The sequence below is a fragment of the Ursus americanus genome, chromosome 3 (genome assembly GCF_024610735.1).
Source record: "Ursus americanus isolate L20-20 chromosome 3, mUrsAme1.1.p, whole genome shotgun sequence".
NCBI lineage: Eukaryota > Metazoa > Chordata > Mammalia > Carnivora > Ursidae > Ursus > Ursus americanus.
The window spans coordinates 17499386-17520595 of NC_142129.1; the positions used below are offsets into that span (position 1 = coordinate 17499386).

At 38.1% G+C, this 21210-nt stretch overlaps 1 protein-coding gene and 2 pseudogenes across 2 annotated transcripts in view; 2 read left to right on the forward strand and 1 right to left on the reverse strand.

The window, feature by feature from the left end:
• The window catches only part of NUP205 (nucleoporin 205), a 95065-nt gene that overhangs the window by 25470 nt on the left and 48385 nt on the right, over window positions 1-21210 (reverse strand). For both annotated transcript variants that reach the window (XM_045792582.2, XM_045792583.2), the window contains exons 16-30: window positions 20734-20833; window positions 20166-20303; window positions 18836-19025; window positions 17327-17447; window positions 15488-15569; window positions 15051-15215; window positions 14618-14742; window positions 10654-10768; window positions 8582-8731; window positions 7926-7997; window positions 7415-7572; window positions 6814-6894; window positions 5627-5818; window positions 4826-5093; window positions 4637-4735 (exon numbers count right to left, since the gene is read on the reverse strand). In XM_045792582.2, the coding sequence (XP_045648538.1) occupies window positions 4637-4735; window positions 4826-5093; window positions 5627-5818; window positions 6814-6894; window positions 7415-7572; window positions 7926-7997; window positions 8582-8731; window positions 10654-10768; window positions 14618-14742; window positions 15051-15215; window positions 15488-15569; window positions 17327-17447; window positions 18836-19025; window positions 20166-20303; window positions 20734-20833 (2056 nt within the window). The remainder of the gene's footprint in view (window positions 1-4636; window positions 4736-4825; window positions 5094-5626; window positions 5819-6813; window positions 6895-7414; window positions 7573-7925; window positions 7998-8581; window positions 8732-10653; window positions 10769-14617; window positions 14743-15050; window positions 15216-15487; window positions 15570-17326; window positions 17448-18835; window positions 19026-20165; window positions 20304-20733; window positions 20834-21210) is intronic.
• LOC123788920 (small nuclear ribonucleoprotein G pseudogene) lies at window positions 1564-1791 on the forward strand (annotated as a pseudogene).
• Window positions 9251-9641, forward strand: LOC123789490 (large ribosomal subunit protein eL36 pseudogene; annotated as a pseudogene).

The following is a 21210-nucleotide window of genomic DNA, read 5'->3' on the forward strand; positions in this document are numbered from 1 at the left end:
ATTCCTTATTCTTATGACAATTTCTAATGCTTACTTATAAATAAAGTATAAAACTGTATGATTAACTTGTCAAAATTAAGGGAAAAGAAAAGCCAACTTAAAACAATTAGAACACGGGGCACCTGGCTGGCTCAGCTGGTTTTGACTCAGGTCATGATCTCATGGGTTGTGAGATCACGCCTCGTGTTGGGCTCTACACTCAGTGGGGAGTCCGCTTGAAGATTCTCTCCCTCTGCCGTCTCCCACTCACTCGTGAGCACACACGCATGAGCTCTTTCTCTCTCAAATAAATAAACAAATCTTTAAAAATAAATAAATAAATAAATAAAAGAAACAGAACATATGAGAAAAACTTATAATAAAAGTGTTTAAGATTGCAACAAATCAAACAATTTTAAAATTAAGTAATTGAGCTAACATCTTCCAAACAGCTATATCAACCAGCAATAAATTAAAGTTGAATGATAAGCTCCTAGAAAATGAAGTTATTAATGAATCTGTTTTAAAAGCAATATAATCCATTTTACTGAGATTACAATTCAAACAGGGCTAATCTCATGGACATAAAACTAAGAAAGATGTACTACACTCTCTGCTCCGAAATGTTAGCATAACTTTATAAATTGGCTTTGCAAATAAACTTCTATTAAAAATATTAACCAGATGAAAAAATGTGCTGAAAAATGTGTATCTTTGTAATTATCAATTTGTCTTTAAATGTGAAGTACTTTTATAATATTAGAGCTTAAGAAACAAACCAAAAAAGAAATTAAGAATATAACAACGGTGCTTCGTATTTTAACACTTAGGCTCTGGTCAAATTATCCATACTTTCTCCTAATGGTCACTGGTAGAAAAGAAAATAAAAGATAAAAAGAATACAGACAAAGAGAGATATTCATGATGTCACCTCCTGTCAACTAACCCCTAAGGATTACATTCGCAAAAGCTATGTCAGATTTTAACTACACTGTTCTTAACTGAAAAGACATATAAGAATAAGAATTCTTCCAAAGAATTTACTCAAAGAACATATGCTTTTGTTCCTCCCCAGATCTGCACTGAAAGCTCGAGGCAATGGAATCTACCTACAGGGATTTTCAGAAAGCTAACTGTATGCTTAAGAGCCATCTGAATTTCCTTTTCCCTAAACTGTATGTTCATATCCTATGTCCACTTTTCTACTGGGTTATTGATTTGTAGGTGTTCTTTACATATTAGAAATTAGTCCTTTATAACATGAGCTACAAATACTTTGCTGGTAGGTATTATCTATCAAATTAAAAGGAAAAAATTACGAATTGCAAAAAGACAACAACAAAAAAGATGAAGATGTGAGATGCTTTGGTCAGGAAAAGCAACATTCTATTACAAACTGAGAAAACTGAATTCTATTCTCAGATCTGTCGCAAACAAGCAAGTCGTTTAGTCTCTGTAATTCAGAATCCTTTTATAAAAAACAGGGAAAATAACTGCCCAGTATCCAGTATATATAGTTATGTTAAAAGTAAATTAGGGGTGAATTCCGTTTGGAGGCATCTCTGAGCTCGCCGAGTAGATGCCATGAGCAAAGCTCACCCTCTCGAGTCGAAAAAATTTATGGACAAGAAATTATTGAAATTAAATGGTGGCCAACATGTCTAAGGAATATTGCCGGGGTTCAATCTGTTTATGAATCTTGTGATAGATGAATGTGCGGAAATGGCAACTCATGGGCAACAGATTAATACTGGAATGGTGGTAATATGAGGCAATAGTATCATGATGTTAGAAGCCTTGGAACAGGTATAAACAATGGGTGTGTTCATGAGAAAAAAATCAACTACTTTCACATGTCCCCTCTCCATAGTACCTGTTTAACTACAATATAAAAATGAGGTCATGTGCATTTTCATACTGAACTTCTTTGTTAAATAAACTTTTATAATAGTGTAAACAAACAAATAAATAAAGTAGGGGCGCCTGAGTGGCTCAGTTGGTTAAGCGTCCAACTCCTGGGTTTTAGCTCAGGTCATGATCTCAGGGTCTTGAGATCAAGCCCCGTGTGGGGCTCTGTGCTCAGTGAGAAGTCTGCATGAGATTCTCTCTCCCTCTTCCTCTGCCCCTCCTCCTGCTTGCGTGTGCGCACTCTCTCTCTAAAATAAGTAAATAAACTCTTTAAACAATAAATAAATAAATAAATAAATAAATAAATAAATAAATAAAGTAAAAGTGGTAGGGGAAGTAAGTATATAGACATTAAAAATTCAGTTTCTGTTTTAAAACAAAATAGAAAGTAGGTACAGTATCAAATATACATATACACATAGGTCCTCAATAAACATTTATTGAATCTAATATTTCTTTTTTTTTTTTTTAAAGTAGGCTCCACGCTGAGCATGGAAGTGGGGCTTGAAATGAAGACCCTGAGATCAAGACCTGAGCTGAGATCAAGAGTTGGAAGCTCAACCGACTGAGCCATTCGGGTGCCCCTGAATTTAATACGTCTAATTTGAAACTTAAAAACACTAGTATCTAGGGAATAAAGTACTTTGCTATTTAAAATAAGTCAAAATAGGGGCGCCTGGGTAGCTCAGTCGTTAAGTGTCTGCCTTTGGCTCAGGGCGTGATCCCGGAGTCCTGGGATTGAGCCCCACATCGGGCTCCCTGCTCTGCTGGGAGCCTGCTTCTTCCTCTCCCACTACCTCTGCTTGTGTTCCCTCTCTGGCTGGCTGGCTCTCTCTCTCTGTCAAATAAATAAATAAAATTAAAAAAAAAAAAAAGTCAAAATAAGCAAACTAAGTCAAAATAAACTAATTAAGGGATGAAATTACTCTAAAAATAGATCATTTGAAAATTAAAAAATAAAGGAGAATTTTCTTTTGTGGTCACACTACTTTATCACATCTTAAGGAATGATGGGGTATAAAGAGCATGCTGTGGTGCACCACCTAGTGGTTATGTGGTGATTTTGCCGTAATTCTACTAAATAGAATGTCACAAAAATTTTAGACAAGAGAAAAATGGGGGAGGTAGGTTGGGGGAGCAGGGAGTGGAATCCCCATTACTATCTCTCTTTATAAAAGCTCCTATTTCTTTAAAAAGCTTCTCTGAACTATTATTTAATGACTTTAAAAATATTTTTGTGCATTTTTTAAGTGGCTTGGGCATTTCTATAAATACATCATTTGGCTATTATTACCTTCTAAGAAAGATATGTAAAAATATATAGCCAGTAAAGAGTAATATGAGATAACTTGGGTCTTACAGTGGTTTTTAAAAATCTGTGTACAAAATAGCAAATACTTATAAAGGTACTCAGAAGGGTACCAGGAGTCCATTATCAAAAGGTGCTTATAATAAGTTCTTAAATAGCAGAATAACTCTGGAGTAGAGTATTATATACTCAACTGCTGAATAGTTAAAAACATTTTTCATATCCAGAAACCAAAGAGTCCAGGTTATTACTCTTAATTAAAAATGCTAATTATATTTTAGAAAGTGGGATTTATCAACATTTTATCAATATTTTAAATAGGTATTACCTTAGACCAAGAAATTCTACTTCTTGGGATTTATCCAAGAAAAACCTCACATTAGTACAAAAAGACACATGTACACTATTGATGAGACTTCAAACCGGTATAACGCCATTTGGCAGAACCTACTAAAATAAAAATGTGCGTACCCTTTCACGTGGAAATTTCACCATGAAGGATTTTTCTTGAAAAATTCACAGGCATATAAAAGAATATTTGAAGCAGCACTTCTGTGACAGTAAAAAATTAGAAACAACAGAAGTGCCTATGAATAATACAAGTGGGGAAATAAACGTTTCCATATTATGGAACAACAATCATTTGATAGAAGATTCAACTAGGGGCGCCTGTGTGGCTCAGTCAGTTAAGCATCTGCCTTCGGCTCAGGTTATGATCCCAGGGTCCTGGGATGGAGCCCCAAGTCAGGCCCTCTTCTCAGCAAGGAGCCTCCTTCTACCACTCTTGCTCCCTCTGTTTGTGCTCTGTCAAATAAATGAATAAAAAATCTTAAAAAAAAAAGAAGAAAGAAAAGATACAACTAGATATGCACTGTGATGTACTGCAAAGAGAAGAAACACACGGACACACTAAGTATGGCATATTGTTCAGTGGGACCAGAGACAACAGAGGGAGTTAAAAATATATGTAAGCTAAAGTGGCATCTGAGTGTTTTTATAGCACTCATGTACTGCCTTCTTTTTTTTTTTTTTTTTTTTTTTTTTTTTTTTTTTTTTTTTTTTTTTTTTTTAAAGATTTTATTTATTTATGTGACAGAGAGACAGTCAGTGAGAGAGGGAACACAGCAGGGGAGTGGGAGAGGAAGAAGCAGGCTCCCAGCGGAGGAGCCTGATGTGGGACTCGATCCCGGTACGCCGGGATCACGCCCTGAGCCGAAGGCAGACGCTTTAACGACTGCGCTACCCAGGCGCCCCCATGTACTGCCTTCTTAATTTTAGAAAATTAAACATTCTTCCTTGACTTTAGAGTAGACGCTTTAACGATTCCATATAGACTCATTTATTACAGCTTTGCTTAGCCAAAAGATGGAAAAGAGATTTTTTAAATTTAAAATAACCAATCTCTAAAACAGAAAAGAAGAGAAATCCATCTAGTTCTACCTGCTTCTAATGTGTCTGGTTCATCTGGTCTCTGGGCGATCTGTAAGTAATACAACAGAGAGCCATACAGGTGTGTCCTCACTCGCTGGAATCCGCCACCTAGGGAGATATATAGTAAAAGTCTTTTTTCAAATTAAAGTTAAAACAAATACAAAAGGTATAATTTTTAAGAAATTTAGATGAAAAAACCTGTCTTCAAAATGAAGTCCAAGAGCTTCTTCAATATGATGTGAAGCGAAGAATCTCCAATAGAAGCAAAACCCACCCCTGGGTTCTCTGCTGGAGGCGGGGAGGTGAAAGAACTATCAAGCATAAAAGCATAATGGGTCTCTCCGGGTCCCAAGACTAATGGCTGCTTCTGTTCTGTGCGAACGGCTTGGCTTAGGTGAGCAGTCAGGGTGAACACAGCACCTGCTACCACCGGCATTAACTCCTGTGCTGCTTCATCATCCAGTATCTTAAATCGGAAAGACAAATCAGAGTGAGGACTGCACTATCAGCTAGCTTTTATATGCACTCAGCTTTTCAACCACCATAAGAATGTAAGAATGGAATGACACTGTTCAAAGAAAACAAAAGCTAATATACAGAAAGAAATTTAAACGTGATGCTGGTAACACGTGTTCTTAACCAGAAAGAATGCCTATCAAAATTAACCTTAGAGAGGTTTTTAATGTAATTCACACAAATGGTCTCAGCACCAAAGTGTCCCATCCAGTATGTCCAGGGTGGGATCTATCCCTGTGTATTTGTAAAAAGCTCCCTAGATGATTCTGATACACACTCTGACTGAGAACCACTACTGTACAGAAGCCTTTCTCAAGGAAAGTCTTAACACCGGCAGTGCACAACTCTATTTATTCCTAATATAAAAGGGGGGGGGAAGGATGGTGGAAACTGTGCTTAAGTGGTATACAAATATTTGTTCAGCAATATAGGAAGTAATTAGGAAGTAAGGAAACTTAGGAAGCAATTTAGGAAGTATGTCACCTTATCATGCACATCTTGTAAAATATCACGAATAATCAGTTGTCGGTCCTCTGCCTGAATGAGGTCCTGGGGACAAGCTGTCAGTATAATTTCTACCAGCTGCCTCCATGACTCTAATACATGCCGTTTTGCATGAAGACACTGCAGCAATTTGTTTCTTCCTACCACATACTGAAGAATAGTGCTGATTTCCTAAAGCCACAGAAATTGAATCACAAGGTTAACACATGGGCAAACAATATCTTTTATTAAGAGTCCTATTTTTTTTTAAGTTTATTTATTGGGGTACCTGGATGGCTCAGCTGGTTAAACATCTGACTTCGGCTCAGGTCATGATCTTATTAGGGTCCTGGGATCAGGCCCCAGGCCGGGCTCCCCGATCAGAGGCGAGTCTGCTTCCCCTTTGCCCTCTCCCTCTGCCCCTCCCCCCACTCATGTGCGAGGGTGCTCTCTCTCTCAAATAAATAAAATCTTTTATAAATAAATAAATGTTTATTTATCTTTTTTAGTAATCTCTACACCCAATGTGGGGCTCGAACTCACGACCCTGAGATCAAGAGTCACAGGCTCCTCTGGCTGAGCCAGCCTAGAGTCCCAAGAGAGTTCTGTTTTTAACTCTATCCATTCATCTGAATACATTTATAGTATACTTTGGAAACCTTCCACATGCATGCCAATAAGCGGAGGTGATGGGTAGAAATGAGCTTTTTAACCCCATCTTCTCTTTGTATTGTCTACTTACACTTACTCTAGAGCACTAGAGTTGCCTAAAACTCAAGGTCAAGCGCATGTCTCCCTGGCCTTTTATTTCTTTGCCTTTTGCTTTGGCCTAGCCAGCTGTGTTTCTGCGCATGTGGTTCTTCCCACCTTGCCTATTAGTCCCCACCTGTGATGACAAATGACCCCCTCTTTCCTCACTGACAGAGAGCAAGGGAAGTCAAATACACAATATGGACAGGTTGCAAATCCTTAACTAGCATAGCAGAAAAAGATGCTACTTCTTCTGGCACCCAGACATTAACTTCAGTTTAGTTTACTTTTAAAGTCAAAATGAAAGATTTCATTAACGTTTAATCTTAAGTAGTTTGCTAATTAATCAGCTACAAGTCAATTCACCGTTTTGTTTTCGAATTGGCAGTTAAGTAGTTAAAAAAGGTTCAAACTAACATACACTCAATGGGCCTTACCTCCATCAGTAGAGGTCTCTGTCCGATCGCTGCCATACCCTGAAGGGCATTTACTTCAGCTACAAGAACCCTATGAAGAAGCTACATAATTGAGAAAAGAGAAAAATCAGACCATTGCAGACACCGACAGAACAATACTTCTGGCAATTACTATAAACTGCCCTAGAGGAAAAGTTTTGGATACGTTTACATATAATTTTCGAGTGGCACTGTCTAGTTTCAAGTCAAAAACTTTAGGTATCCATCACATTACTAAGTGGTACCAAAGCGCCTCTGTAGCAGGTCAGCTGGTGCAAATGCCCTTGGATATCTTCTTCCTACTAGTGAGGCCATTACCATTTACCTGGTAGAGAGTTAAACAGCTAAAACCATTCCATAGCTGGGCAGCATGATTGCTCTCAGGAAGGTGATGGGGAACTTTTAAAGAGGTAAAGTTAGTGTGGCCTATTCAGTTTCATTTCCCAGCTGTTTGAAAAATGAAAACCACAGCCCAATAAATCAATATCCTTATCAGAAAACAACAACTGTATGGCTCTATTTCTGTCCGATGACTCAAAGTCAGAAGCACTTGATACGGCACACACTTTAAAACAATCTTCACCTTGACGTTGCAGACTGTCTGTCCCCGTAAATTCTTGTGCTCACAGTTAGCAATAACTTGTTCGATCTGGGCCCGATCAAAGAAGTCCAACTGCAAAGGTTCAGGGATCTCCTGACTGAAGTCAATTGAGTCAAGAATACTTAGAATTTTTCGACGTACTAGAAAAAATAAAAAGTAGTTCAATTTTACTTGGGACAGTGAGGAGAAGGGCAAACCACTGTACTCTGCTCACTCCCAAAGGCAGTGCTATGTTCACGCAAGTCCAGCAACAGAGGACTGAGTTTGAAACCTAAATTTGACTTTATTTCTAATACATCCATTTACAAAAACATTTTTTCCATTCATTCATCCTAGTTATAAAAAAAATTATTTCTGAATGGCAAATAATCCTTTCTAAAGCTTTTCTTATACCAGTTCAGAATTTGCAGATACAGGCGTAATAATTACCTCTTGAAATTTTAAGCAATTTAATATATACCTATAAAGTCATTACAGATTCAAAGGGCTTTACCTTTTGTAGCAGTGTCAAAGTGAAGGAACCCAGAGACAGACCTATTTTCATCTTCTATTCCTCCTTCACCATCTGTGAGAGCATCAATAATAACAGATCAGGAAAAGAACAATGTACTTGCAAAATTTATTTGGAAATAACAAACATAAGGTATTTCTTTTTCTAGGTCATTGTTGCTAGGTCAAAGAGCCCTCTGCAAATGGATAATTGAAATGCAAAGATAATGAGAACTTACCAACAACATTCATCTAATTCTTTCCGTCCCTAGGAGATCCACTTCACAATTGTAAAGAGGATAATCAGAACTCCCAAAGAGGCAGGACCCAATCATGCCAATGAGATGATTAGAAATGCTTATGTTTAATTTGCATGTATAAAACACATTAAAATATCGTGGGTCGTGCTGGCTCAGTGTGACACACCCCACTGAATATTTGTGGATATGAATATAGCAGAATGTGGATGCTTCAAGCAATAATAAAACGGCAATTATGAGATGATTTAAAAATTTTGTGTTTTAAGGAAAAAAAGTCAAAAGACAGAAAGAACTTGTTTGGCCTACAATCACATGCTAATAAGCACAAGACTGTCATGCTTGCATTCACACAGACCAGTCAGCAGCACACTAAAACAAATGCCAACACACGCACGCTGACCTGAGTACGGTTTCACGGGCATGTCATCCAGTAAGAGGTGTAGGAGCCTCTGGGTATGTGACCGTTGACGATTCAGAGAAGTTACCCTTAGTTCTATTGAGGCAGTCTTCATTAGCCATGACATCTGGTTTAGCATAGACATTTCATACTCTGTAAGTTACATACGGAAATTTAGTTTCACAGAGTAATAACACAGGATCGTAACAGACCTTAAATTCCATAACTCATTAGATATCTTCCCACGTAACACAGTAAATAACTTGTGAAACCTGGCATCATAATAATTTATCACTCTAAGAAAATTAAAAAAGCAAAAATAGATGCTAAGAGAGAAAAAAATAAATAAGTATATGTCTATAAAAGATCAGCCAAAGCAAATGAAGAACAAAAGAGAATCAAGTTTCCATTACCAGAATAATTTTACACAGATCTACAGAATTGTAAGTCTGTCCTATTTTGACATTAATATGGAACTTCATACTTAAAAAATAATTAGTTCTCAAATAACTTGTAAAAAAAATCCTAACATACAGTTTGACTTTCATTTCCTAAAACAAATACTTAATGCATAATTTTATGATATCTCTTAAGACAATAAAGGACACGTGATTTAACAATTAGGGTTGGTCTTTACACCACAGCAGCCACTCAAGAGCTACAGCCATAGCCCTGTGCGACCCTATGGCTGTGGGCCTCAACAAGGGCCACCAGGTGACCAAGAACATGAGAGAGCTGAGGCACAGCCACCATGGGCGCCTCACCAAGCACACCAAGGTCATGTGGGACATGATCCGGGAGGTGTGTGGCTTCACCCCATAAGAGCAGTGTGCTTGTGGAGCTGCTCAAGGTCTCCAAGGGCAAGGGGCTCTCAAGTTCATCAAGAAAACGGTGGGGACACACACCAACACCAAGAAGATGAGAGGAACTTAGTAATATCCGGACAGCCACAAAGAAAGCAGCTGTCAAGAAGGACCGAGCCCCGCCCTACTATGTGCATACTAAAACCTTTCCAGAAACAAAAATAAAAATGAAACCTACAATTAGGATTGGGAATCACTGATAGAAGTTTTTGAATCCAATATTCTTAATACGCCTAATCTGAAGTCCTAAAATTCTAACAGTATAAACACAAAATATACCAAATACTACTACTACTACTGCCACCAGCTCTACTGCCAACAGGTAAAACTAGACTGATTTTTGAAAGACAAATACAGTAATAGGTAAGACATTAACTTTGCTTCCTAATTAGGTAGGAAGGAGGGTTTCTTAAAAAGCTTGTTATACAAACAAAATCTAAAGACTAAAAATTAAGACATGTTTATTATGAAAATGAAGTGAAAAATTTTTTGCCATTAGATAATTCCCAAGGGCCTCTCACACCATCACTCTAAAAAGTAGATTAGAAGCTGAAAATTACTAGTAACACAAATTTATTATGAAATCTGTGAGCTTACGTTTCCAAAACATAAAGATGATACAAAATAATCTTCAAAAAAACTCCATAGATTGCAACTGTCTGGATATAATATGAATTCAGAAAATTGTTACAAAATGATCAAAAAGAAAACTATATAAAGTAGAATCCTATAAAACATAGGTAGCCTGGGATTGAGTTGGTCAGGTCAATAAACTCAGCTATATTTTCCACTGTACTTAGTTTTCCATTTCTCATGTCGAGACCTGAATTGGTTTCAATATATACACAAGAAACAAAATCAAAACAAGAGATTTTAATTTAAAAACCTTCACTTAAAAAATCTAAATTTCCAGAATCATCTTATATAAATATTTGCTTATCTCTTCAACATAGTCCAAAAATTTTATTTGGTAGTACAAGGATCAAAGCCCTGACAAGCTGTTTTTAAATAATTTTATGCCAGCAGCTAGAATATTAGGCTTCTCAAGAACAAATTACAAAAGCAAACCAAAGTAACAAAGAAGCAAAGTAACAAAATGAGAGCAGAATTCCACACATACTGTAACGGCTACCCCGGAATGTTCTATCAATAAAATCACTCAACATGGACTTTACAAATTAGTTATAACAGTACGGGAAAATAATGTCCTACCTTTGTTAGAAAAAGGTAAATGCTGCAACTGAGAAAATAAGAAATCCTGGCTGGTTCTCAAGTACCTCATCGTAGGACCGGATGTGTCAGAGCACGCACACAACTGATAAATCACCTGAAGAGCGACAATGAAACAAGAAAATGCCCACATCATTTTCTGTGTGCTATAAATTTTAAGATAAAAGGTGACCTTAGGTTTCCTAAACGGAAACTAAGATCCATTAGTAACTCAAGCAAAATGGATGAACACAGATATAAAACAGATGCTCAGTTACAAGCAGTTGCTGGTACCCCAAGGCAAGAAAATATACTGGAATATAATTGAGAGTGCTGATGACATCGTTATAGAACTAACCTTGAAGTCAGCCTAAGTATATTTATTAATACATAACAGTTAAGTTTAGTATTTCAACTATTATTAATAGCAAATTACTTGAAGTAACTTTGAAAAACTGTAGTTAATCTATCTGAACCACAGGAAGATAAAAAACTTACCAGGACTGAAGCAATCAAAAAAATAAAAAAACAAAGAAGATCCACAGATTCAACGTAATAACAAATATAAACTCTAAATTAAATAAAAATTTAACAGAAAATAATGGAACTGAGGATAAAAGCTTTTATAACAAATGTAAGAAAAAGTAAATACTTATAATATATATTAAGCTCTCCATTAGGTATGAGTATCATAAAGATTCAAATAGATAAAATGGCAAAACGCATTTTTACATGAGGGGAAAAAAATACAGCCCTTCATCAAAAAAAAAGTCCAACCTTTTCAGTAATAAAAAAATTAAGGCAATAATAAGGCAGATAGGTCCCTTATTGTAAACAGCAAAATTTTTAACTGTAGAAAAAGCAAATCCCAGTTTTTGGCAAAATGATAGTGAAAACTTTCATCGGGGCGCCTGGGTGGCTCAGTCAGTTAAGCGTCCACCTTCAGCTTGGGTCACGATCTCAGGGTCCTAGGATCGAGCCCTGCATCAGGCTCCTTGCTCAGCAAGGAGTCTGCTTCTTCCTCTCCCTCTGCCCCTCCCCACCACTTGTGCTCTATCTCCCCTTCTGTCTCAAATAAATAAATAAATAAAATCTTAAAAAAAAAAAAAAAACCTTTCATCTATGAATGGTTTTATAAATATTTATTAGATGCTTTCCATTAACAGGCATTTTAAATTCATCTGTTATTGGCTCTATTTAATACCTACTATAACTGTCACGATTACTTACAAATTACAATCTGTAAGTCATAAAACTATTCATATGCTTTGACCCAACAGCCTATCACCATTATTTGTAGATTCTGTATTCGTAAATTCATCTACACGTTAAAACTTATTTATAACTCCACGATCAATACACGCACGCTCTTGCACTCGCTCAAGGAAAGGCACAGAGCAGCAGAACACCCGAGCTGCCCACCTTGCACGCTCTCCGCTGAGGCTGAAGAAGGCAATGCTCTGTCCTGGTTTTAGCTCTAATGTTGTAACAGCTGTCCTTTCCATATATTGTAAGTGATCCATTTCCCCTATTTTGTGCCTTTTGTTTTTCAAATTTTGTGATTTTGCCATTTAAAATGGCCCCCAAGCATAGTGCTGAAGTAAGTGTTCCTGAGTGCAAGAAGCCTAGGACGTGCCTTACATTGAAAATACAGGGGTTAGGTAAGCTTCATTCAGGCACGAGCTGTACTGGTCTTGAGTTCAATGCTAATGAATCCACAATATGTATTAAGTAAAGTGTCTTTTAACAGAAACATAAACCAACAAGGTTACTGAATTATCAGTTGAGGGAAACGTTGGGACCAGAGGCTTACAGGGTTCTAACACTGTTTTCCCTAGGAGCAATGGCTCGATATTCCCAATTCCGGGTTCACTGTCAATTTATAAAACCAATAATGACAATCAACTGTAAATCCATGTCTGGACTTACATTCTTAAGAAAAATACAGAACAACAAAAAGTAACTAAAGGTGTTTGCGAGAGCACAGTAAAAAAACCTGCAAACAATCTAAACATAATTTACATTGCAGCAGCACAGGAAGTTTATACAGAGGGGGAAGGACACAAAACTATCAGCAGAGTAAACTACACCAACGTCTACACGAGCAAAAAGGTAAAAAGAACACAAGGTAAAACGGAAATCTTTCGGTTGCAGATGTATGCTTGCTTTTCAGATGGCTGTGATGTTATTTTTGATACTCTATAAACAAACAAAAATTGGTAAGCTAATACTGAACTTTTCCAAACAACACAAAACCAGTTACCCGTATTAGATGGCCAGCTGAGACACAAGAACAGGATGCTCAAAAATGTGGGACAGGTCATACTGTCAGAGGGAGGACACAGCAAGGGAGCTCCCAAAGCACTACAAGCCATTTTGCAAGTGTGTGCCCACTGACCTCCCCAGTTCCCAAGACCAGGCAGGAAAAATCTCCATCCTCAGAGAGGAGAGAGCAAAGGTACAGACAGGCTCAGTCTCAACTTCTTCACCCAGAAAGCCTTGTCCTGCTGGAAGATGAAGGTATCAGTAAGGTCCAATCTATTTCCCTTTGCTACAATCAGAGTTCTCTAAACTAACAAGATCTTCTTAGAAGTTTGAAGACGTTTTTCTGAAGCAGAGTAAAGTATAAACCTATAGGTGAAGGAAGCATCTTTCATTAAGAATGGAGCAGTGCTCTTTGTTAAAATGCAGAGTCTGACTCGGCAGTCTGGAGCGGGGCCTGAGATTCTGTGCTAACTAGCTCCCGGGAGGGCCGGCTGATGAGGCGGGACCCCATTTTGAGTAGCGAAGTCACAGAGCATCTGTAAGAAGCTGGCAGACTGCTGGGACAGACACGTTTTCGTTGGCCAGGACGGTGTATTACAAATCAGAGCATCTGGCAAACCAGGGCCTGCACTCTGACGTGGTAAAACTCAGCAGAGCTGAGCAGCAGCGCATCTGCTTTCCGGTCTGTCAGACTCTGCCGCCGCCCTCTCCCCCACCTTTCTGTCTTCAGTCTGGCTCCCTTACGTCACCTGCCTCACTCCTTTAGCCTCCATGATTAAGCTTATCAACTACTTCTACCTAAATAGGTCGAATTCTAGAGCACTGCTAAAATGCATATCAAGTTTGTTCCCCCATTAAGGAAGAGTTCATTTTGATTCTGAGGAAGACCTAGCTTACAGGCTTTCCTTCCAGGACTTGCAGTGAGGGGCTGTTTGGACAGCCAGAGGGCAGAAGAAAATCGTTAAGAATTACAAAAAGAAAAATAGAGAATAATAAAAATCTCCAGGTCACTAAAAGTCAATGATGCCTTTCTTATTCTGAAACTCTGAATCAAGGATGCTACTGAAATTGAGAAATGAGTCACACCTTATAAAGCCTAGCTTTTCAAACACAAAATGAGTAAGACAAGAAATAATCACAAGAGAACACAGGCAAAACAGAAGCTCTCAGTACAGTTTAAACTCCGCACTAATTTGACTTTCCACCACCTTACATTTAGCTCCAGCACTGCAGGAGTCACGTGGTTCTTAAGTAGTGCTTTCACCCACGGTCCTACATTCTCAGCTAAGTCTCACAACAGCCCACTGCACACATTAAACTCAGAGAAGTTTCGTGCCACACCCAAGCTGATTTAGCTAGTTAAGGGGCAGAGGTGAGAATCAGAGGTCTTCTATTGTCTTCACCAAAAAGAAACAACTTGAAATAGTACTACTGGACACTTTCTACACTACCGGGTTAAAATCCAACTCAAAAATCTAATTTCCCTCATTTTTCAAGAGAGCAACATATAGGATCTGTACATCTATAAGATCTTGGGGTGTGTGCTCTATGGATTTTATCTACAAATGAAAGACAAACCAAACTACCAAATGAACTCATTTCAACTCAAGTCTTACTGTTATACTTCCATATCTGTGATATATTCAAGCACCTTAGTTAAATTTCTTCTACTAAGTGCTATTAAATACAGCCTTCTGTATACCTGGTAACATAGTTCAGCGAGTTGAGGAGATTCTCTCACTGCCACCGGGCCTGTTCTCCCTTCGGTTCCTTTCTCCAAGATGTTTAAAATGGCATGAAGGCATGTCCGAGGGCAACCTAACACTCCTACGTGAAACCAAAAAGAAATTTAGCTTTTCAAATTTCTGCATTAGAAACCTTAAAATACCTTTAGAAATATTAAATTCCATAAATATACACTCCATTGTAAACACACTTGCAAACACTGACAAAGAAAATCAATAAATGCTAATTTTCAAGGCTTAATTTGTCACCTTGATCTAAGTTCTAAAGATTACCTACCATATGACCTCTCACTTCCAGTGAATTATCCCATGAGCCCAGAACTCAACGAATGACCACTTAACTACATAAAGACAAAAAGAAATCAATGTCTACGTGTCTTCTGGCTATACCTGGATCTTGCAGGTTTGTGGTACTGACAGGTTTCTTCAGTTCAAAGCCCAGGAGGTAGAGAGCAAGGTTGGGTGGGTTGCGTTCCAGAGAGGTGATGAGAAGATTCAAGATGTGGATTCTTGTTTCATGACGGATTCCAGCTAACTTCTTTTCAAGTTCTGATCCTTAATGTGGAAATCCAAAAACAAATTACAAAACAATAAAAAAGTCAAGATAAGTCAAGTTTAAATACATAAAGCTTGTGTTCCAAAGCTCCATGTTCTCTTTAGGTTCACTTCATCAGCCATTACAGTGAGCGCAGATTTGAGGTTTCCACAAAGCCTTACATTTGTGCTAGCAAATTCTCAAACTTCTCTTTTATCACCACTAGACAGTTAACGGTTTTCATTATTTATTTATTTAGAGTAAAAAATATACATCTTAGTAGAAGACATACCCTCTTCTAGACGGACAAATTCTTCTGTATCTTCACTATCCAAACACTCCACAAATCCAGCCATCAGCTTCTGACTTACACTCTGAGGTCATATAAAGATTTTTTAAAAGACAAATTACAAACATCTTAAATATTAGAGAAACTATGATAAATATGCTATGTATTATAAACATTTATCTATAAAGAAAAAAGGCAAATCTCTGAAGTATTTAGGTTTCAGTTTTGCTTTTAATCAACAGGAAATTCAGTTCCTTAAATTGCCATAAGTTAGCTCTCTATAGAAATAATTAAAGAAACAAAAATTTTTTTATTCATTTCAAAACTTGCTTCCCTAATTTTCTTTCCCAAAGATCAAACCAGTTGTTTTTTTTAAATAACACGAAATTGCCATCTCATGACCTCTTCATTGTACACCAATGCTCTGAGATCTTAACTAAAATTTAAATGAAATTCTCATCTTCTCTCTTTAGAAATGTATTGCTTACCACCAGTTTTATGTTTCTAGGCTGGGCCGAGAAATTAGACACTACCCAATCTCCACGAAGAATCTAGCAGGATATTAAAATTGGTAACAATAATTCATACTCAAATGTGTATGAGTGAGCTGAGAACCCTCACTTTCCACATCCCCTATCACATAGTTTTTTGTGGGGTTTTTTTGTTACAATTGATTAATGGAACTTTACTTCAGTAGGTGGGTGATACATTGATTGCCAGCCCAACAAAATACAATCCTCCCTATTATGTCGTTTTCAAGAACCTTACCCAAAAGCCAGATTAGACAGTGTTCTCAACCTGGGTGGCACTGCCACTCCAGACGGTTCTTCGAAATATGTGGAGGCATTCTGAGTTGTCACAGCTAGACTTTACTACTGACAGACAGTGGCAGGAGACTAGAAATGCTAAGACTCTTGCAATATGAGGAAGAGTGACACAAAATGAAGATCTGTCCCAACCAAAATGCCAGAAGAGTCTCTGTTTTATTTTTTAAAATTTTTATTTATTTGAGAGAGAGAGAAAGAGAGCATGGGGGGGGGGGAGTTGTGGGACAGAGAGAGGAGAAAGAGAATCTCAAGCAGTCTCCCCAGTGAGCGCAGAGCCTGACATGGGGCTTGATCTCAGGACTCTGAGATCATGACCTGAGCCAAAATCAAGAGTCAGACATCCAACCAACTGAGCCACCCAGTCACCCCAAGAGTCCCTCTTTCAACACTGTACACAACAAAATTCAACTAGCTAAAGACGTGATTTCTAACATGAAGATACAATGGGACAAATGCCTATAAAGAGAGAAAAAAAAGTAGTAGATTCCCCAATAGTAGCTATTAAGCATAAAACAGAGCTATTCAGAATAAAAAGAGATTATAAATTAGATTAATAGAAGAACATCTGAAAACTGTCTACAGTGCAATATCAAATGAAGTGACACAAATGGAAGTCACCAGAAAGCCACAACAGTAAACAACTCAACAGTGAGACGCACACGGAACTACACAGGCTCAGTCAGACTATGGCCAGAGTGACCACCAGAGGGAAACAAAGGATGCAGGATACAAGCAGAAGTGCCGCTCGGAAACCTCACCACCTTCCTGCACTCAGAGGAGCAAGGGTCTCACTCCGCCTGCCAGGCACACCCTGCAGCGTCTGCAGCGTCAGACGGCGTTCTCTTCCAGCACAGAACACAGCCCAGCACACGGATAAGTTTTTGCCACCACATATAAAAATACTTACTCCCACAGAATTTTTTCATAAACACGAGGAAGACTCCTCCACAGACACTGTGACTTCCATAGGCACTCAGAATGTACCAAAAGAAATAACAACAACAAAATCAGTTACCTGGTCATGTGTGAAATCTCCAACCAGTTTTATCTGAATATTGGAATTGCACGAGATACAGCAGAGGATCTTGGCGCTTTCAAAAGCCAATTCCGGGTTAGTATTGCCATGATACAGGTATCTTTAAAACAAGAACACATTTGAGGAACAATGTGATGGAAACTTTTGGCTTTTCACAACTCTCAGCAAGGAACATTTAGAACCAGGCCGTATAGCACTCTTGGGTAAGGTTTCTGTTCTAACTAGATGCAGTCTGTTATGGGTTGAACTGCATTCCTCCAAAATTCAGTCGTTGATATTCGAACCCACAGTGACCTTATTTGGAAACAGGGTCTTTGCAGACAGTCAATCAAGCTGATGTGAAGTCATTAGGAGAGCCCTAGCCCAGTGACTGCTGTCCTTATTAAATGGGGGGATGTGGAAAAGACACACATACGGGGAGAACACCATGTGAAGCAGAAGATAGCAATCAGGGCAACACCTCTACAAGTCACAGAACACCAAACACAGCAAGCCACTGGAAGCTAGGATATATGCAGTGAAAAGTTTTCTTCCTAGCCCTAACCGCCAAACTGCCAGTTTCCCTAAAGGAGACAAACTATATATATATATGTATGTTTTTTTTAGTTTCAGAGGTAGAATTTAGTGATTCATCAGTTGCATAAAACACGCAGTGCTCATTGCATTAAGTGCCCTCCTTACTGCCCATCACCCAGTCGCCCCCTCCCATCCAGCAACCCTCCGTTTGTTTCCTGGAGTTCAGCATCTCTTGCGGTTTGCTTTCCTCTCAATTTTCATCTTATTTTTTCCTTCCCTTCCCCTATGTTTACCTGTTTTGTTTCTTAAATTCCACACAAATGAAATCATAAGGTATCTGTCTTTCTCTGACTTATTTTGCTTAGTGTAATACCCTCTAGGTCCATCCACAGAGTTGCAAATGGTAAGATTTCATTCTTTTGATGGTTGAGTAATATGTGCATATACACATACACACACACATCTTCTTTATCCATTCATCTGTCGATGGACATCTGGGCTCCTTCCACTGTTTGGCTATTGTGGACATGGCTGCTATAAACATTGGGGTGCATGTGCCCCTTCGAATCACTGTGTTTGCATCCTCTGGGTAAATACCTACTAGTGCAATTGCTGGGTCACAGGGTAGCTCTATTTTTTAACTTTTTGAGGAACCTCCCTACTGTTTTCCAGAGTGGCTGCACCAGTTTATATTCCCACCACCAGTCTAAGAGGGTCCCTTCCAGGAGACAAACAATATTAAGATAGTGTCCTTTTACACTTAGACATCTTTAGGATACGGAATCCATTAGGAAAAAAAAAGAAATTGTAAAGGTCAGAGTAATTAAAATCAGAGGGCTAAAGAAGGCAAGAACAAAATGTGCTCCCCAACCCCCGAGTAATGAATGAGGGATTATGACCAGATTTGGAAAGCAAAGGTAGAATGCCCACATGATTTATTTCATCATTTTTCTACCTAGAAATGTAACTTACCTGGCAATATTCACCACATTATCGGCCTTCTTAGTTCTGGGATTGATTCCCTGTAACAGCTGTTCTAAAGGAGAGACTATTAGAGCCAGCTGACTCTCTCTTAGAAGATCCATAAACAGATTTTCCTTTTGCAGAGTCAGATTGAGAAGTGCAAGGCAATGCTGTACTGCTTTCTCCAAGTGTTTCTTCCCTACAAATAACACAAACTGAAGTTAGAAAGTTCTACATGAATCTTGGAAACGCAGAGTTCTTAGGAAAACAAGCTAAAGGACAAGCTCTGGACTCAAAAAGCCCTCAAGTGTTCACTTACAGCAGCAACTTCATAAACTACTCACCCATGCCAATTCACAGTAATTATCATAACTTAAGATTATCTGTTTGCAATGGCTTCTCAGTCATTTTCCCTTATCTCTTCCTTGATTAGAGAAATGGTTCCCAGATGGGGGTGGGGGGTGGGGATTATTAGCCCCAGAGGACACTCAGCAAGGCCTAGAGATACCTTTGGTTGTCACAACTGGGACAGCATTACAGGCATCTAGAGGGTCAAGGCCTACAATGCACAGGACAGTCCCCACAACAAAGAATTCTATGGCCCAAGATGTCAATGGCACCAAGACTGAGAAACTGATTCACAGTAATACAGACTCCTTGCAGAAATTTTGCAAATAAAGAAATTGAGAATTTGAACAAGGGTCATCTATAATCTCATCATTCAAATTTAAAATACATGGACTCTGGGGCCAAACTACCTAAGTTCAAATCACAGAGCTACAACTTACTGTGGAAAGATATGAAATCTGCTTTGTAGCACCAATTTCCTTATTTGCAAACTGGAAATAGTAATTCTAATAATAATAGGGCTTTTGTACAGATTAAATGTGTTAAATGTACTTTTAAAAGCACCAAATGCATACTAAGCACTCAATAAATCATGATAATTAGCAGTAGTAATGATATTAAATAAAACCTATTGAACATGATGTAACAGGCACTATAGTTAAGTGCCTTTACAAAGACTATATGGACAAGGAAACAGAAAGTACATTAGATTTAAATTTAGGCATGTTAAAGACATTAAAGCAAAAGAAAGATAATTATAATTACCTATAAAAAACCATGCAATGAGACACAGTTATAGTGACAGTCTCTGTACTTTACTGTTTCACTTTTAATATGCTTTCATTGCATGACTCACTGAAAACACGACTGTACATATGGAGAGTCTCACAGTGAAAAAGAACTTCAGAAATCATCTATTTCAAACCTTCCATTAAAAAAAAATGAAAATATGAGAACTGTTTTCATGACATTAAGACAGTCAGGCACATACCAGGGAAAGGGGCATAGGTATCCAGCTGCTTAACGCCTTCTTCCAGTAAACTAAGGGCAAGCTCCAACATTGGTGACTCATTCAGAAGATGATACATCAGACTAAATCCTGGTGGCTTGTACGCTATGATTTCTTCTCCTGAACAGAACACAACACAATCCAAAAGACGGTCGGTTAGTATTTTTGTCACACCCTTGACTTATATGAAATGTATGAGACTTGTAAATTAAATGGCATCTAAACGGGCAAGTTTCAATTTCGAGACAAAGGACACAAACTATATACAGCTGTAATTCCCAAAAGGGATGTTTTGCTCACAGCACCTAATTACCTATAACATGTTAACTCGCCAAAGAATCTGTAAGGCAGTGTTGTCTTTCTTTCGGTGAAATCTTACTTTATTTTCTCTTGCTCAGAACAACTAAGATAACTAAAACAATGTAACAAAAAAGATTACACTCTAACTTAATTCATGAACTTAGAAATAATTTGTATCTTGTAATTTATAAATTATAAATAGCTTTATAAATCACTGACAGCTTATTTGAAAGTGACAGAATTAAATTACCTTGTAATTCCACAAACTGGTCTACAAAATCTTCAAGTTGAGGCTCATAATCTCTGAGCAATTTATAAAACACCTCCAAAACAAGCTCAGCAACTTCCCACTGCAGAAAGAAACAAGTGCTACAGTAACAATACAACAGCCCAAGGTGACACCCTTTGCTAGGCTTTGCACTCCTCCCACTTTTCTCCAGAACATGAAGACGCCCCTTCTCCAAAGTGTCAAACATTTCATATTTTCTCTAAAAATCCCAGCTATAAAGGGTCTGAGAAATCATCTAATCACTCTTATGTTACAAAGAAAGCAAGCGAAGCTCAGAGCCTGAGTAACTTCCCCAAAACCATAAAGCTGGGTATCAAAGGTACTGGAAATCAAGCCCTGGACTTCTATTCCCAGACCAGTATTCTATCTTACGGCTCTAGCCAAAGAAGTGAAGAAAAACTCGATCGCTGCTGGGCTTGCCCCTAGTGACCCCACTAA